The 16,476-nt window shown below is 44.3% G+C and overlaps 1 protein-coding gene across 2 annotated transcripts in view; it reads left to right on the forward strand.

The window, feature by feature from the left end:
• The first annotated feature begins 6,428 nt into the window (after positions 1–6,428).
• Positions 6,429–16,476, forward strand: part of si:dkey-26i13.8 (kinesin-like protein KIF19) — a 243,236-nt gene continuing 233,188 nt past the window's right edge. For both annotated transcript variants that reach the window (XM_038820811.1, XM_038820813.1), the window contains exon 1: positions 6,429–6,829. In XM_038820811.1, coding sequence (XP_038676739.1) covers positions 6,752–6,829 — 78 coding nt within the window. In that variant the 5' untranslated portion in view covers positions 6,429–6,751. The remainder of the gene's footprint in view (positions 6,830–16,476) is intronic.

The raw sequence follows: 16,476 nt of genomic DNA on the forward strand, positions 1-16,476 counted from the left end.
AACGACAGGAGCCCACATTAGACAGTGCCAGGTGCAAATGAAAAGGTTGTGGAGATCCAATTCTCATGAGATGTGAGAAAGGAAAATAGAAACATACATAGAACTTAGAGGCAGGAGGAGGCCATTTGGCTCTTTGAACCTGCTCTGCCATTCGTTATGATCATGACTGATCATCAAATTCAATACCCTGATCACAGCCCCCTTCCCCCCCCCCCCCCCCCCCCCCCATCCCTTTAGACCCAAGAGCTATATTTAATTCCTTCTTGAAATCATACATTGTTTTGGCCTCAACTACCTTGAGTAATAGTGAATTCCACTCTGAAGAAATTTCTCCTCGCCTCAGTCCTATAAGGTTTACCTCTTATTCTCAAACTATGACCCCTAGTTCTGGACTCCCCCACCATCGGGAGCATTCTTTCTGAATTTACCCTGTAATCCTGTTAGATATTTAGAAGTGTCTATAAGATCCCCTCTCACTCTTCTAAACTCCAATGAATATAATCCTAATCGATTTGGTGTCTCCTCATATGACAGTCCTGCTGTCCCAGGAATCAGCCTGGTGTCAGTGAACTGCAGACATGAATGCGTTTCTTGTTTGGAGATTTTGTTTAAAAATGATAGTTTTAAATCTGAACTCATCCAGCCTAATGCAAAACCTGAGAATTATAAACACACAAATTGAAAGCAAAAATCCCTAATAAGTTGCATGTAGCATAAATCATCAGTTATGCTGTTGATCCCGTGCATTTTCCAGAAAGTGTAAGTGCCTTTCAAAAAGGTTTCATTCTACTCCGTTGTTTCAAAAGGGCACCAACTTGGCTCTTAGTATTTTTCTTCAGTACCCTATGACAGCAGGGTATTTAGTTGGCCGGGCAAGTTTCATTATGTTTAGCATCTTATTGTTAATTTGTAGCATATGTTTCATAATGGTGAGAAACAGCTAACTATTTGTATTTTGGATTAAAGCTAAATATTTTTTAATTTTAAAAAGCTTGTAAAGATTGTAATTGAAATTATATGAACTGTGTTCTTTGAGGTCGTTTGTGTTCAAATATAGTCTGGTTTACCCAAAACCTGAGAATAGAAGTGTAAGGAACAAAATACACAAAGAACTTTCCACAACCTCTTTGTTTCAAAGTACTTTAAACTAATGAAGTTTGTTCTTGTAATGTAGGAAATATATCAGCCAATTTGTGGAAAGCAATGTGACGATGACCAGATAATCTGCTTTTAGGTGAGGGTTGCGGGATTACAAATTGGGCGGGATAACCGAGAACTTCCATGCTTTTTGAATAGTGCAGTGGGATTGTTTAAAGTGAGAAGCAATGATGGCACACTGATTTTATTTTACTTGAATATGAATCCAGCCTGGACAGTTGGGTGATAGTCTCTCTTCTACAGTGTTAGTAAGGGTGATGGAATAAAATGAATTTGGGAGTGTCAACCCAGTATTTGAAAGGCTTTGGTCGACATACATGCATACATTGCCCATAATCGAGTGCAGAGAAACTGGCAGTGGGTGCACCTCTCCGATTTCATGGGGTTAATGATCATTATTGAGGAAAAGCAATCTCCAATTGTTCAACTGCGAGCAGTGTCCTGACTGCTCTGACTTGGTAACACTGCATAGAAAACGGGAAAATCTGAGTGCTGGCATACATCACCTAGATGTGCACAAAGCGGGGGAGACTGGTTAGATTTTCTGTGAATTACATTTCAGTGGTGGGTTGATGCAAGGGAAACACCCCCAAAATAGGAAATTTAGAGCCACTACAGTGCTGAAGCTAAGCTCTTTGAAGAAGAACATCTTGTTTACTAGCCTTCCAATCAAATTTTACTGTTAATATAGTAAATGTCCCTTGTCCTACATCATTCTTGCACATGGTGCATTAAAATTATTTACTTGAACCTTGTATGTGCATATTCCCAAATATGTTAGGTGTAAATCATTCCCTCATAGGAAATTCTATATTTTGAGTATGGGAAGTGTGCAAATCAGATTTATCCACTTGTAGTATTAGATTTTTTTGCCTATGGAGCTCCAAACACAGTGTCTCCAATACTGTATTTACATTTTCTGTATTGTTGACTTACATGGTAACAGGAATAATGTGCTGGTATGTGTGTTTACCAATAAAAACATTTTCTGCTATAATAGCACTTTTTATTTTGCTGAGCTGGCAGCTTTCTGAGTTAGGACAGGGGAGTCCATCGATATTAGCACAGGCCCCCTTTTTTAAGACTTTTACATCCTTGAATACTTAGTTAAGCTACAGAACAGAACCCCAACATTGTGAAGAAGCTGTGGACTTTCTGGCTATGCTATTGTGTGTGTTACAGTATTTGTAGAGCAGAAGAAGCTGGGGGGGGGGGGGGGGAAGAGACCATTTTGACTCCTCGAGCCTGCTTCCCCCAGTCAAGATCATGGCTGATCTGATTGTGGCCTTACTTTCCTGTCTGACTCCGTGTGTGGCATCTGAAAAGGTCTGTGTTAAATACCTGTAATACCATATTAATTTGAGCTGTATGTTTGATTAGATTGATGTTTTGGAACACTCAGCATGTTTGAGCTACAATGACCTGTTCTCTATAGAGCAAGAATGCACAAGATTTTTGTGAGAATCTAACCTGGAGTGATCCATGAAGAGACCATTATCATTAGCATATCCAGAATAAATTGGTAGTGTTGGCTTGTACATGTCATTGAAATAATACAGTATTGGCAAATATATTCAACTACAATAACCACAATTGTAGAATCATGTACATAGGGTAAATTAGTTTTGCTGCTTTTTTAGATTTTAAATCAGCGGTGTACCACAGGGATCAGTGCTGGGTCCTCTGCTATTTGTGATTTTTATCAATGACTTGGATGATGGAGTTGAAGATTGGGTTAGTAAATTTGCTGATGACGCCAAGATTGGTGGAGTAGTGGATAATGTGGGGGGCTGTTGTAGGCTGCAAAGAGACATTGGCAGGATGCAGAGCTGGGCTGAAAAGTGGCAAATGGAGTTTAACCCTGATAAGTGTGAGGTGATTCATTTTGGTAGGACAAATTTGAATGTGGATTACAGGGTTCTGAAGAATGTGAAGGAGCAGAGAGATCTTGGAGTTCATGTCCACAGATCTCTGAAAGTTGCCACCCAAGTGGATAGAGCCGTGAAGAAAGCCTATAGTGTGTTTGCATTTATTAACGGGGGGGATTGAGTTTAAGAACCGTGAGATGCTGCAACTGTACAAGACCTTGGTTCGACCACATTTGGAGTATTGTGTGCAGTTCTGGTCACCTCATTATAGGAAGGATGTGGAAGGGTGCAAAGGGGATTTATCAGGATTTTGCCTGGATTGGAGGGTAGGTCTTATGAGGGAAGGTTGAGAGAGCTAGGGCTTTTCTCATTGGAGCGAAGGAGGATGAGAGGTGACTTAAAATTGAGGTGTATAAGATGATGAGAGGGATAGATAGAGTGGACGTTCAGTGACTTTTTCCTCGGGCGGATGTAGCTGTTACAAGGGGGCATAACTATAAGGTTCGTGGTGGAAGATATAGGAGGGATGTCAGAGGTAGGTTCTTTACTCAGAGAGTGGTTGGGGCGTGGAACGCACCCCCAGCTATGGTAGTGGAGTCGGACACTTTAGGAACTTTCAAGCGGTTATTGGATAGGCATATGGAGTGCACTAGAATGATTTGATCTTAGTTTCAGACTAGTTGGGTGCAACATCGTGGGTCGAAGGGCCTGTACTGTGCTGTACAGTTCTATGTATTTGTTTTCACAGTTGCATAATGGTTTGATCTGATATGTCTTCTGCTCTAGTTATCTGTAGCCTCTGGCATTTTTTTCAGTCTTACCCACGGTCAGTCCAGTAGCTGCACTCAGCTGTCCCAATATGATTACAGCGATTTTTCCTCTTGCTACAGTGACCTCTGGTAGCATCTATATTTGTTCCTCACCTTGTTTGCATGCTACCTGGATTAATACTCAACAAAAATCAATAACTAAACTTGTCAGTTGAAAGTGAAAAAATGGATGCAAGAATAGACCTTCATGTCCTTGCTGGAGGAGCAAGCTGTTATATAGTGAACGCAGAGGTACATGGATACATGTTTGTTCAACTATCACTATTTGGTTACATCCACAGGGATTTTGTAAAAAAGAACAAGTTAAGATAGGCGAGTTTTAATCTTTAATTAATTGGTCTGGGTGTGGAAAACATAGAAATTGGATATGAAGGAAACTACACATACGAAGGCCAGCACGGTGGCGCAGTGGGTTAGCCCTGCTGCCTCATGGCGCTGAGGTCCCAGGTTCGATCCCGGCTCTGGGTCACTTAGTGTGGAGTTTGCGTGGGTTTCGCTTCCACAACCCAAAGATGTGCAGGATAGGTGGATTGAACAGGCTAATTGCCTCTTAATTAGAAAAAAATGTACTCTAAAAAAATTTTTTAAAGTAGTCACTGCAGTGGCTCAGAAGAGTATGTGTCAGTGAAGCTAATTCTGTTTTGGATTGTAAGGCATTTTAGCAGCATCTAATTTTTAAAACATTCAAGGGCATCGCTGGCTCAACCAGCATTTATTGCCCCACCCTAATTGCCCTTGAGATATGATTGTTATGGTTAATTGGTGGAAGGCAAGTCTTGGTTAACCATTTAAGTTGAGTTTCTGCAAGAAATAATTTGGTAACAAATGTTGCCACAGAGCAATTAGTTCTGCTTTTGCCAAGTAAATTGTCTTTCAAAATTTTGTGGGTCTTGATTCTACAATCTCTCCAAGGCCTAAATAATCTTCTCCAACCTCGTAATTCTGTATATCCTATAATGGTGGACTATTAGAGATCGTAAAGAAAGAGCTGCCGAGGGGGAGTGAGTTCAGGTATTTGCAGGTTAGGGACTTTGCGCGAAAGGTCTGGAGGGGGTTCCCTATGTTGGTGGCATACCCTGCTGGAGTGATTGCTGCTTCCAGATGTGGAAGGGGAGGGAAGAATTGGGGATATGTACAAGTGGTGGGGGAGGGCAGGGTGGTGAAGATCAAGGAGAAATGGAGAGGGGAAATCAATTGGGGAGTATGGAGTGAGGCACTCTGTAGTGTAAACGGGACCTCCTGTGCAAGGATGAGCCTGATACAAGTGATTGATTTAAGGTGGTACACGGTGCATATGACTTGGGTGAAAATTAGTGGGGGGGTTTTTCGGCGTTAGCAGATGTGTGGGTGGGGGCCAGTGAATCACGTGCAGATGTTTTGGGGTTGTGAAAAATTTGGAAGATTCTGGGTGGGAGTGTTCGCGGTCTTAGCCAGGGTAGTGGAGGTGGCTCCGGACCCTTTGGTGGTGATATTTGGGGGTTGCAGAGAAGCCAGAGCTCGAGGAGAGGAGGAAGCTGATGTTGTGGCTTTCGCCTCTGATTGCACAGTGGCAAATTCTACTAGGGTGGTGGTCTGCATCGTCACCGGGGTAGTAGCTTGGTTGCGTGACTTGTATCTTCTCCAACTGCATGAAGTCATAAAGTATGAGTTAAGGGGCTCCGCAGAGGGGTTCGAGAAAAGGTGGGGGATGTTTGAGGAGCTGTTTGTCGTGGGGAGGGGGGGGGGGGGGGGGGGGAGGTGAAAAGGGGAAACATTTTGACAGATTGGTTGATTGCTCGGAAGTATGTTTCCGGGGGTGTTTATGGGTTGTAACCTGTTTTGATACATGTCTGTAATAAACATTTTTAAAAAGATTATAAATAAATTTAGAGTACCCAATTCTTTTTTTCCTAATTAAAGGACAATTTAGCATGGCCAATTCACCCACCCTGCACATCTTTTTTTGGGTTGTGGGGGTGAAACCCACGCAGACGCTGGGAGAATGTACAAATTCAACACGGACAGTGACCCGGAGCCGGGATCGAACCAGGGTCCTCAGCGCTATGAGGCAGCATTGCTAATCACTGCGCTACCCCGTTCCAATAGTATTATGTAGCATTTACAGCACACCATTCAGCCCAACTGGTCTATACTATATGTACCACAGGAACTTCCACCCTGCCTTAAATTGTCAACAGACCTTTTCCTTAGCTTCTTAAATGCATCTCTATGCCACTCACCTCAATTCCTTCATGCAGTAAGTTGCAAGGTCCAAATCCTGACCACTCTGGGTAATAGGTTGCTGGAACCACTATTCGACTTATTAGTGAAAATCTTACATTGGTGATCCCAGGTTATGGGCTTCACAGAAAGAGAAATATTTCCTGTTTTCTGCCCTTTGGATTTTCGCCCTAAACTTTGCCCTCCTAATTTCTACCCTACCCTTCAACATCCCCATAAATTGCCACCTCATTGGTAGTTCCTTTTGCTCTGCATCATCTTACCACTCTGTATTCTGCAACTTAGTTACTCTATAAATCGTTGCTCCGCCTTCATTATAAACATTGGTGGTTCATTGACCGTTTCCCGGGTTTTTATTGCTATGGCTCGACTGCTCCTGACTTGCCTAGTTTTAATGTCGCTTCGGATCGGTTGAAGCCGCCTCTGGTCTTACTTTGAAAAGAAACATGTTTTGCATGGGCGTTTTAAGAGTTGCTGCTCGGTTTATGGGGCTGACGCCGCCGTCCGGGACGAATGAGCGTCGCTTAAAGGATTTCTGGTAATCGGAATCCTGCCGCTGAACATCAATCAATTGATATGTAACTTTGGCAAAACGTTTCCGCATTCACCGGAACATTTACAGCGGTGACAAGGGCGAGTTAAAAAACCCTGGGCGCAAGGAATGGGAGATCTCAGATGGAAATTGTTGGGGGGGCAATCTTCGCAGTCATGAAGGAATTGGCAGGAGAGTCGAGGATTTGTCACCAGCTCACGGTGGGTGAATAATATCTTGGGGATTTTTGGGGGGGGGGGGGGGTGGTTGAATAAAGTGACACGTCGAGTCTTGTCACTAAAGCATTTCTTCGCCATATCTTCAAGACAAACTGCTGCAATTTAAAGTTGGAGGCTGAGCCTGAGACTTCATGAGGTTAACAGGGTCCAACTTGTTGACATATTCTTGCCAAACTAAACAAGCCTGAAGCAAAACTTGGGATTCGGAGTCAAGGTTAACATGATCTTCACGACAGGAAGGGAATGGGAGGTTGGCAGAGTTAAGTACAGGTAGAGATCAGAGAGTGCTAGGAGAAACATGATTCTCAAAACTGCTGGGACCATGGCAATGACATGCCAACAAAGAATGACATAAATAATCTAGGATGTAATGGTGCCCTGTAACTCTGCTTAATCTTTGCTTTGCCATACACTTTTTTTCTCATGACATTTAACTGGTTTTGCCAGCCTCCACAATCAAGTGGATGGGATGTAAGTCGACCATGAAGGTCACAGGTTCAGAGGCCCTCCAACTACTGAGGTAGCTGATCCCAACTGGAATACGTTAGAGAACTTGTAGTTTTGCCACAGCATCTGTGGGTGAGGCTGGGACAGCGGTTCTCAAATTCTCTCATCCTGGCAGAATATCTCGCCAGTTTGACTGTGATGACGTCTATACTAGTGAAAAATATGGCATTTTCACTATTAAATGAAATAAGTATATGGGCATTATGTTTTAAATACCAGCAAATTATTCATTCATGCCAGAAACAAAGGCATCGACATTTTCATATTGTAAATTTTAATGCTACAAGAGGATGTCTATTTGAAACATTCTGATATGTTATAAAATCGTCAGAATGATCTGAGATTTGTATTTTGGACCAGCTTGCAGACCACCTGGAGGACCCTCGCACCTGAACAAGCAAATTGGAAGCAGGAGGAGGCCATTCAGCCCCTTGAGTCTGCTCAGCCATTCATTAAGATCATGGCTGATCTGATTGTGGCCTCGACTCCACTCCACTCCGCTTACCCCCGATAACTCCTTTGTTAGTGAAGAATCTATTTACCTCTTTATATCGAAATTAATCAAACAAAATGATCAGTAACATAAATCTTGCTTATAAAGCAATATTGTTACTCGCTTGTACCTTTGATAACTTGTGCAACACATGTGGAAGTTGGTCTGGTTGTGTGACATGGCGCAGTGATGGGGACGAGATTCTGGCCTGTTCTCTCTCATGGCCTCAGATGTGGTGTTGCGTGTCTGTGATTTGTATTTTGGACCAGCTTGCAGACCACCTGAAGGACCCTCGCACCTGAACAAGCAAATTGGAAGCAGGAGGAGGCCATTCAGCCCCTTGAGTCTGCTCAGCCATTCATTAAGATCATGGCTGATCTGATTGTGGCCTCGACTCCACTCCACTCCGCTTACCCCCGATAACTCCTTTGTTAGTGAAGAATCTATTTACCTCTGCCTTAAAACATGTTCAGTGACTCTGTTTCCACCGCTTTCTGGGGAATAGAGTTCCAAAGATTCAGAAAGAAATTCTTCATCTCTTAAATGAGAGATAACTTATTTTAAACTGTCCTCTCCTCGTAAAGCATGTAGCTCCACAGTGGTCTACAGACCACACTTTGAGCACCACTGGGCTAGACAAACTGTTTTTAAGTCAGCATTCCTGCTGCTACTATCCAATGACCTCTGCTGGGAGTGCACATGTGAACTTTGCAAGAGTGAGACTCGGCTATGATGGACCCTCATCAAATAGCCAGTTGACACTTCCCCAGGGTCTTGTACGAAGAAGGGTTGTTTAGGCAATGTAGCGAAGAGAGATTGTTGCGCCTGTATTTTAGGAGGAGAGAGAATTGTCGAAGAAAACAGAAGCGAAAGAATGGATTGTGCCTGGAAAGAATCGTCTTGATCGCCTGAATAGCTTTCACTCTCATACTTTCTTGTTCATGCTCTTGTGAGCTCTCAAGAGTTACTCAAGCATACAATAAGCTGTGGGAAATCTGATTTGTACCTTTGTATATCAACAATTGTTTGTGCTCTCAGCAACCAACAGGGTACATTACCAAACAGGCGTATGAATAAAGCCACTGAGACACTTAAAATCAGTTGTTCCGTGCCTGCAGCTGCCCTGGTGGAGGTCATCTTGATTGGGTCAGATCAGAAGATAAGTAACATTTGCACCATACAAGTGCCAGGCAATGGCCATCTCCATTAAGAGAGTAAAGCAATTGCCCCTTGACATTCAATGACATTACCATCACTGAATCCCCTGCTATCAACATCCTGGGGGTTACCATTGACCACAAACTGAACTGGACTAGCCATATAAATACTGTGGCAACAAGAGCAGGCCAGAGGCTAGGAATCCTGCGGTGAGTAACTCACCACCTGACTCCCCAAAGCCTGTCCACCATCTACAAGGCACAAGTTAGGAGTGTGATGGAATACTCCCCACTTTCCTGGATGAGTGCAGCTCCTACAACACTCGAGAAGCTTGACACCATCGAGGACAAAGCAGCCTGCTTGATTGGTACCCTTTCCACAGGCATTCACTCCCCAACACCGAAGCACATTAGCAGCAGTGCGTACCATCTACATGATGCACTGCAAGAACTCACCAAGGCTCCTTAGGCCGCACCTTCCAAACCTACGACCACTACCATCTAGAAGGATAAGGGAAGCAGATACATGTGAACCCACCAACACCTGGAGATTCCCCTCCAAGTCACTCAACACCCTGACTCGGAAATATTTCGCTGTTCCTTCACTTGCTGAGTCAAAATTCTGGAACTCCCTCCATAATAGCACTGTCAGTGTACCTACACCACATGGATTGCAGCAGTTCAAGAAAGCAGCTCACCACCACCTTCTCAAGGACAATTAGGGATGGGCAGAAAATTCTGGCCGAGCCAGTGCATTCCACATAATGCAAACAATGAATTTTTTAAAATAAGATAAGATTTTCTATATCTGTCAATTGGCACAATGTAATTCAGTGCCTAACTCCATTTTTGGAAGCATTGCTTGTTTTTATTTTGACCAGGCATTTGTCTTTTCACTCCTAATCGCAACTTTTAGACAATATTGTTGCTCCATTTGCATTTAAGTAAAGTCACCAGTGGAGCCATTAGCTGTAATTATAGCTGATGTGTTTCTCCGAGATAGCTTCTACTAACCCACAATCAGGTTGAAAACATGACTTAGTTTAAAACTAGTCTGTGGATACTTTATAATTATATAGTATGTAATGGGATCCTTTGATACTGTATTTTACAAATTCATTTCTGAATAGTTTGTGTGGGTTTCACCCCCACAACCCAAGATGTGCAGGGTAGGTGGATTGGCGATGCTAAATTGCCCCTTAATTGGAAAAAATTAATTGGGTACACTAAATTTTTTTTTAAACTTTCATTTCATTCAGTATCTTTGCTGTGCTTTAAAGCCACATAGTGCCTGTCAACTTACTGCGTCTTATGTGCTTTTAAAAATTCAACACATCGCAAACATTTTTCAAAGGGTTAATTCTACGAATATTTGCCTCTCAATTCTCAAACATTAGAAGAACGGAAGGGTTAAAATTGACAACATTTCTGAAACATCTTTTATTTAAATTGGCTTGTTTACTCCTAAAGGTGAAAGGTTATGGGGGGTGGGGGAGTCGGAGGTAATGTGGGATAGAGATTACAATCTGATCAATCATGACCACATTGAATGGCAGAACAGGCTCGAAGGGCCGACTATCCTCCTAATTCCTATGTTCCTAAAGATGAACTTAGTGCCATTGAAATGAATGGCTGGTTTGGCTCACTAGGGGCTGGTATAGCTCACATGGGGATGGTTTAGCTCACTTGGCTAAATAGCTGGCTTTTAAAGCAGGCCAGCAGCGCGGTTCGATTCCCGTACCAGCCTCCCCGGACAGACGCCGGAATGTGGCGACTAGGGGCTTTTCACAGTAACTTCATTGAAGCCTACTCGTGACAATAAGCGATTTTCATTTTTTTCATTTCATAGACACAACCAACTTGTTTTTAATTGAAACATGTTCCAGTTAAGCATGGTTCTGCGCCGTCCCATCCCCTCCCCCCGATTGCTAGCAGTGAAAGTATCGTAAAAATACATTGAAAAATCTTGTGTGTAGAACAATTTTTCTGTCAGCATTATACTTGCTGTCTGTGCGCTTTCCCTGACTTGCTTTATTGATCAATAAATGAACAATAATCGTTATTAAAATGATATAAAATATGATATGCTCTGATTCAATGGAGGCGATTTTCCGAGCCCTGCGCCGGGCCAGAGAATCACCGCAACCGCGCCATGATGCCCCATTTGCGCCGGCGCGTTTGGCACGGTGCTGGCCGCTGGACTCAGCAAGGCCGCCGATTCTCCGGTCCGGATGGGCCGAGCAGCTGTACAGATATGACAGAGTCCCGTCGGCGCCATTCACCCCTTTTCGCTGCCGCCGGGGGAACTCTGGGCGAATGGTCGGGGGGCGCCTTTGGTGGGGGGGGGGGGGGTTCCATCCCCAGCGGGTGCTTCCGATGGGACTACATGTTTGTAGTGATGTACTCATCCACAATTAGGCAGTGACCCTGGATAACTTGGAAATGTGACCATAATTAATCTGTTATAACGTCCATAAGAGTTCTGGTGTATTAAAGCTGTAAATGTAAAGCCCAGGTAGCCACAGAGTAACATCCCAGACTGCACATTTAGAAGGCATCGCCTTTCGTGTTTAAAGACACCCCCTCTGATTTGTCGCACTGCTTATTCAACGTCCAATCCTGAATGCACAAAGATTTCCTGCAACTAAATATTTGGTAGAATGAAGCCATTGTCTTCAGTCCCACCACAAGGTTCCATAACCAATGACTCCAACATTCTCTCCCAGGCAACGGTTAAGTCTGAACCAGACTGTTCCCAATCCTGGGTGTTTTGCTTTGCACTGAGGTAAATTTGTGCCAACGCAATCACTTAATCATCAAGACTGCTTACTTCCACATCACCCCTGCCTCCACCCATCTACGACTGAAACCTGATCCACCCCTTGTCAATTCTAGACTTGACTGCTCCACAGTGCTCCTGGCCAGCCTTCCACCTTCCACCCTCCACAGACACTTCAGGTCACGCAAAACTCTATATCCTAATTTGCACCGAGGCCTGCTTATCCAACACTCCATGCTTGCTGACCTACATTGGATCCGAGTCGGTTTTAAAATTCTCGCCCTTGGTTTCAAATCCATTTGTGGGCCTCACCTATCACTATCCCTGTAATCTCCCCACATATCTCCAACCCTCCAAGATATCTGTGCTCCTCCAGTTATGGGCTCTTGTACATCACTGAATTTAATTGCTCCAACTTTGGTCGTCTTATTATGTTATTATGAGGTATATTAGAAAATGTTACATGTTAAAGGCGATACAAACATAATTACAAATTCCAGTGCAGAATACTGCAGATGCTAGAGATTAGATATAAAGGCAGAAAATGCATTGTATAAAGGTATCCTTAAAAAACGAAAAATACTGTCTGGTTTATTGTGAGATTGTGCACAGCAGGAACAATTTGCATTCCTTCTTCTTGGGTTCATTGCCTGAAGGCAGGTCACCTCTCCGCAGCCTCCATCATGGGTAGAGCACGGAGATAGGTCCTGAATACACCCCAGCTGAAATGGGGATCGAACCCCATGCCGCTGGTCCCAATCTGATCCAAACTACCAACTCCCCACCCCCACCCCCAAGGGGTCCCAAGATTTTGTGGCAATGTATGCTTTTACATGTTGTAGTCTGGAGCTATGGATAGTGATGGTAGAGGCTTCAATTTTCTTTCTGTCGCACAACTGACCAGAAATCTATCCTGCTCTTACCACTCACCATTGGTGAGTGTTGGAAGGATTTACAAGTTGACATTCAACCGGTTTGGCCGCGTTATGAACGGTGCGTTATGAAGGTGCTTCCTTGGCCATGAAGTCCTGGTGTGGGACTTGCATCCGGAGGTTCTGGCTCAGAGGCAGGGTTGCTACCCATTGCGCCACAAGACCTCCAATTTGCATTTATATATGACATAATAAAAACCGAAAATGCTGGAAATACTCAGCAAGCCAGGCAGCGTCTTTCTTCGTCAACCTAAAACATGAAGTGGTGGGGGGGGGGGGGGGGGTTCTGCTCCAGTTTTCATCGGGCATGATCAGCAATGGGAGCGGAAAATCCTGCGCGAGGCCCATGTGTGTTTCCCACTGACATAAATTTGTGGCATAATTCTCATCAGTGACATAACGGGAATCCTGGCATTCAATGTCAGGATCTCCATTACAATAAATTTACATCTAATTGTCAGCCCTCCAGTGGATTTTTAAATTATATATTTCATAAATGCAAACTTGCTTCTGTGCATTCTTTCACAAACCATACAGCATGTTTCAGTTTTGAAGGATGCAGCAATATAGCTTTGTAAAACTTTGCCTCATGTAAATCGAGCTTGGAAAATACTAAATGTGCAAAGGTACCGCACCTCCTTTAACTCTAGAATGCATACTTGGCTAATGGTTGCCAGGTTGGCATTAAATTTCATTTATAACTGAGTGTTGTAGTTGAAACACGCAATAGTCCCAAGACTTATACTTCCTCACTGATTTAATAAATATGGTTTGCTTTATCAGCATCAAGTTCCATTGGGTTTAAAGATCTCATTAACTGCATTTTGAGGTTGCAGTTCTAAACATGGTGTTTCTCTTAAGTTTTGAGTAAGAGGCCTGAAGTCAGAATTTAGATTGCAATCTTGAACTGACTGCAGTATTGTTTTCATTGTTTTACACACGCATGGCTTTTGTTTGTTTGATTCATTGTTTATTTCAGACTTGCGCTGTTTTGCCGTTAAAAGGCACAGTGGTCAAGCCACAGATTATAGTCGTACCCAGTTGCAATGCTCCAGGGAGATGCCAATAAGAGACAAGGTGCCTCTCCAGAGTGGGTATTGAAAATTGAAGAGAGCTTTGTCCCAGGATGTCCTCGGAACGTCCCAGCAGATGGCTCGGTTTAGCCTTGGCAACAGGGGTTTGGCTTCTACTGCCACAAGTACAAATTAGTCTTGGCACCAGCGAGGACTAGTGGCCAAAAACCATCAGTTAGGCTCTCCGTTGTAGGTTTGTTGCTCTTGCAAGCACGTGTCTTAACCACAGCCACTGCTTAACTGGCGCTGAATATGTCACCACTAACATAATGACTGTGTCCTTAACAGAAAACCACCACACACTTTTCCACTGCTCTGAAAACTGCCTCAGTCATAGAAACATAGAAAATAGGTGCAGAAGTAGGCCATTCGGTCCTTCGAGCCTGCACCACCATTCAACATGATCATGGCTGACCATGCAAATTCAATATCCCACTCCCGCTTTCTCCCCAAGCCCCCTTGATCCCTTTAGCCTCAAGGGCTCCACCTTGGATATATCTAACAAACTGGCCCCAACAGCTTTCTGTGGTAGAGAATTCCACAAGTTCACAACTCTCTGAGAGACCTAAATCCAGCCAATCTAGTTCTATGCCAACAACAAATACATTTTTAAGAAATTAAAATGTCCTATTCATACAATTCTAAGACATTTTCCCCGTACCTATGTTAACTGTGGTACTTTGATTCCGGGACATCTATTTTGCATTGCCAGACTGGAACTGCTACCCCATGGACAATGCCCCGTTTCATTTTTAAACTGTCTGTATTGATACTGGTGTTTTTAGGGCACAGTGATGTATCTCCAGTCCACAGCCCAGTCAAATAAAAAAAATGCTTAATTATGTTTAAAATGCTGATTACCTAACTTGGGGTTATCAAACTTTCTGCTGTCTGCTCTATTTTGCACCAAGTCCTGTTTACTCATTACTGCTGTCTTTGGGCTTTCATTTCAACACAGGTATAAATTCTTCACCCTGCTGTTTAAACCCTTGCATGACCTCCTGTCTCCCTATGTCTGTAACTTCCTTCAGCCTAGTCACACTTTTCTTGTCAAAACTTTTCTGTATTCTGGCTGACCCAATGTGAATTCTGCTCCATTCGCTTCACCATTGGTGTCTACCATGGCAACATACTGGTATTCGCTCCCTAAACCTCTGGACCACTTCATCCCCGTTCCTCTTTTCAATCCTCCTTAAAAATATAATTCTTTGCCAAAGCTTTTTCTCACCCCAACCTCATCTTGCATCGGCATCCATTTGACTGATTATTGCTAAAGAGAAAGACATTGCCCAGATGAGCAAGAATTTGTTCAGGCGGGTGGCACCGTGGCTAGCATTGCTGCCTCACGGCGCCGAGGACCCGGGTTCGCTCCCAGCCCTGGGTCACGTGTAGAGTTTGCACATTCTCCCCACGTCTGCGTGGGCCTCTCCTTCCCTCCCCCCCCTTTTGTTCTTAAAGTTGCTACTTTTTGTTCCAGTCTTTACAGCTCTGACACATTCTCCCTCCCTTCAGTTCTGATGAAGAGTCAAAGGACTCAAAATGTTCACTGTTTCTCTCCTAACAGATGCTGGGAGACCAGCTGAGTTTTTCTAGCATCCTTTGTTCTTGTCTCAGATTCCAGCATCTGCAATATTTTGCTTATAGTAAAAAAAAATATGTTTAATTGTATACCTTACTTTTTTTACAGTAATGGTCTTTTTTTGTATTGCAGAGGGTTGTGGAGGTTTTAATAAACTGGGAAGGTGAGAACCTTAGAAACTAAAAGACTCAGAAATCCTGAGTTAGAGAACTGTGTGCAGTATTGCGCTTGACATTATGGTAAAGATGTTGAGATTTTAGTGAGAATAAAGCAGAATTATTAGACTGATTAAAAAAAATACAAACCTAAAAAATTTGAATGAGTTGAGCTTTTTAAATTAGCATGCAACAGATATGGAGTGATATAGTAGTGTTTAAAAGTATTACGGGATATAGACTGGTTCTAGTTATTATGATCCCAGACCAAACCCCAACAGTTGCTAGGATACCTGACAAAAACCTCGACTGGGAGGAAAAGATAGTTCACTCCAAGAGTGATTTCACACACAAATAGAGATCTGAGGCGTCAATCCCACCCCCGCCGTGTCCCGAATTCTCCGCCCCCGAGATTCGGCGGGGGCGGGAATTGCGCCGCTCCAGTCGGCGTGCCCCCCGCGGCGATTCTCCGGCCCGCGATGGGCCGAAGTCCCGCTGACAGACCTTTCCCGCCGGCGTGGTTTAAACCACCTCTGGTACTGGAGGGATTGGCGGCGCGGGCGGGTTCAGGGGTCCTGGGGGGGGGGAGCGCGGGGCGATCTGGTGCCCCCATGGTGGCCTGGCCCGCGATCGGGGCCCACCGATCGGCAGGTGGGCCTGTGCCGTGGGGGCACTCTTTTTCTTCCGCCAAACCATGACCTTCACCGTGGCGGGGGCGGAAGAGACCCCCCTCCCCAGCGCATGCGCTGGTATGATGTCAGCAGCCGCTGATGCACCGGCGCATGCGCGGACTTCCGCCGGCCGGCGAAGGCCTTTCGACCCCGGCTGGCGGGGAGCCAAAGGCCGTTCGCACCGGCCGGCGGAGTGAGAACCACACCTTTGGGGAGGCCCGATGCCGGAGTGGTTCACGCCACTCCATCCCGCCAGGACCCCCCTGCCCCGCCAGGTATTGGG

The sequence above is a fragment of the Scyliorhinus canicula genome, chromosome 15 (assembly GCF_902713615.1).
Source record: "Scyliorhinus canicula chromosome 15, sScyCan1.1, whole genome shotgun sequence".
Lineage (NCBI taxonomy): Eukaryota > Metazoa > Chordata > Chondrichthyes > Carcharhiniformes > Scyliorhinidae > Scyliorhinus > Scyliorhinus canicula.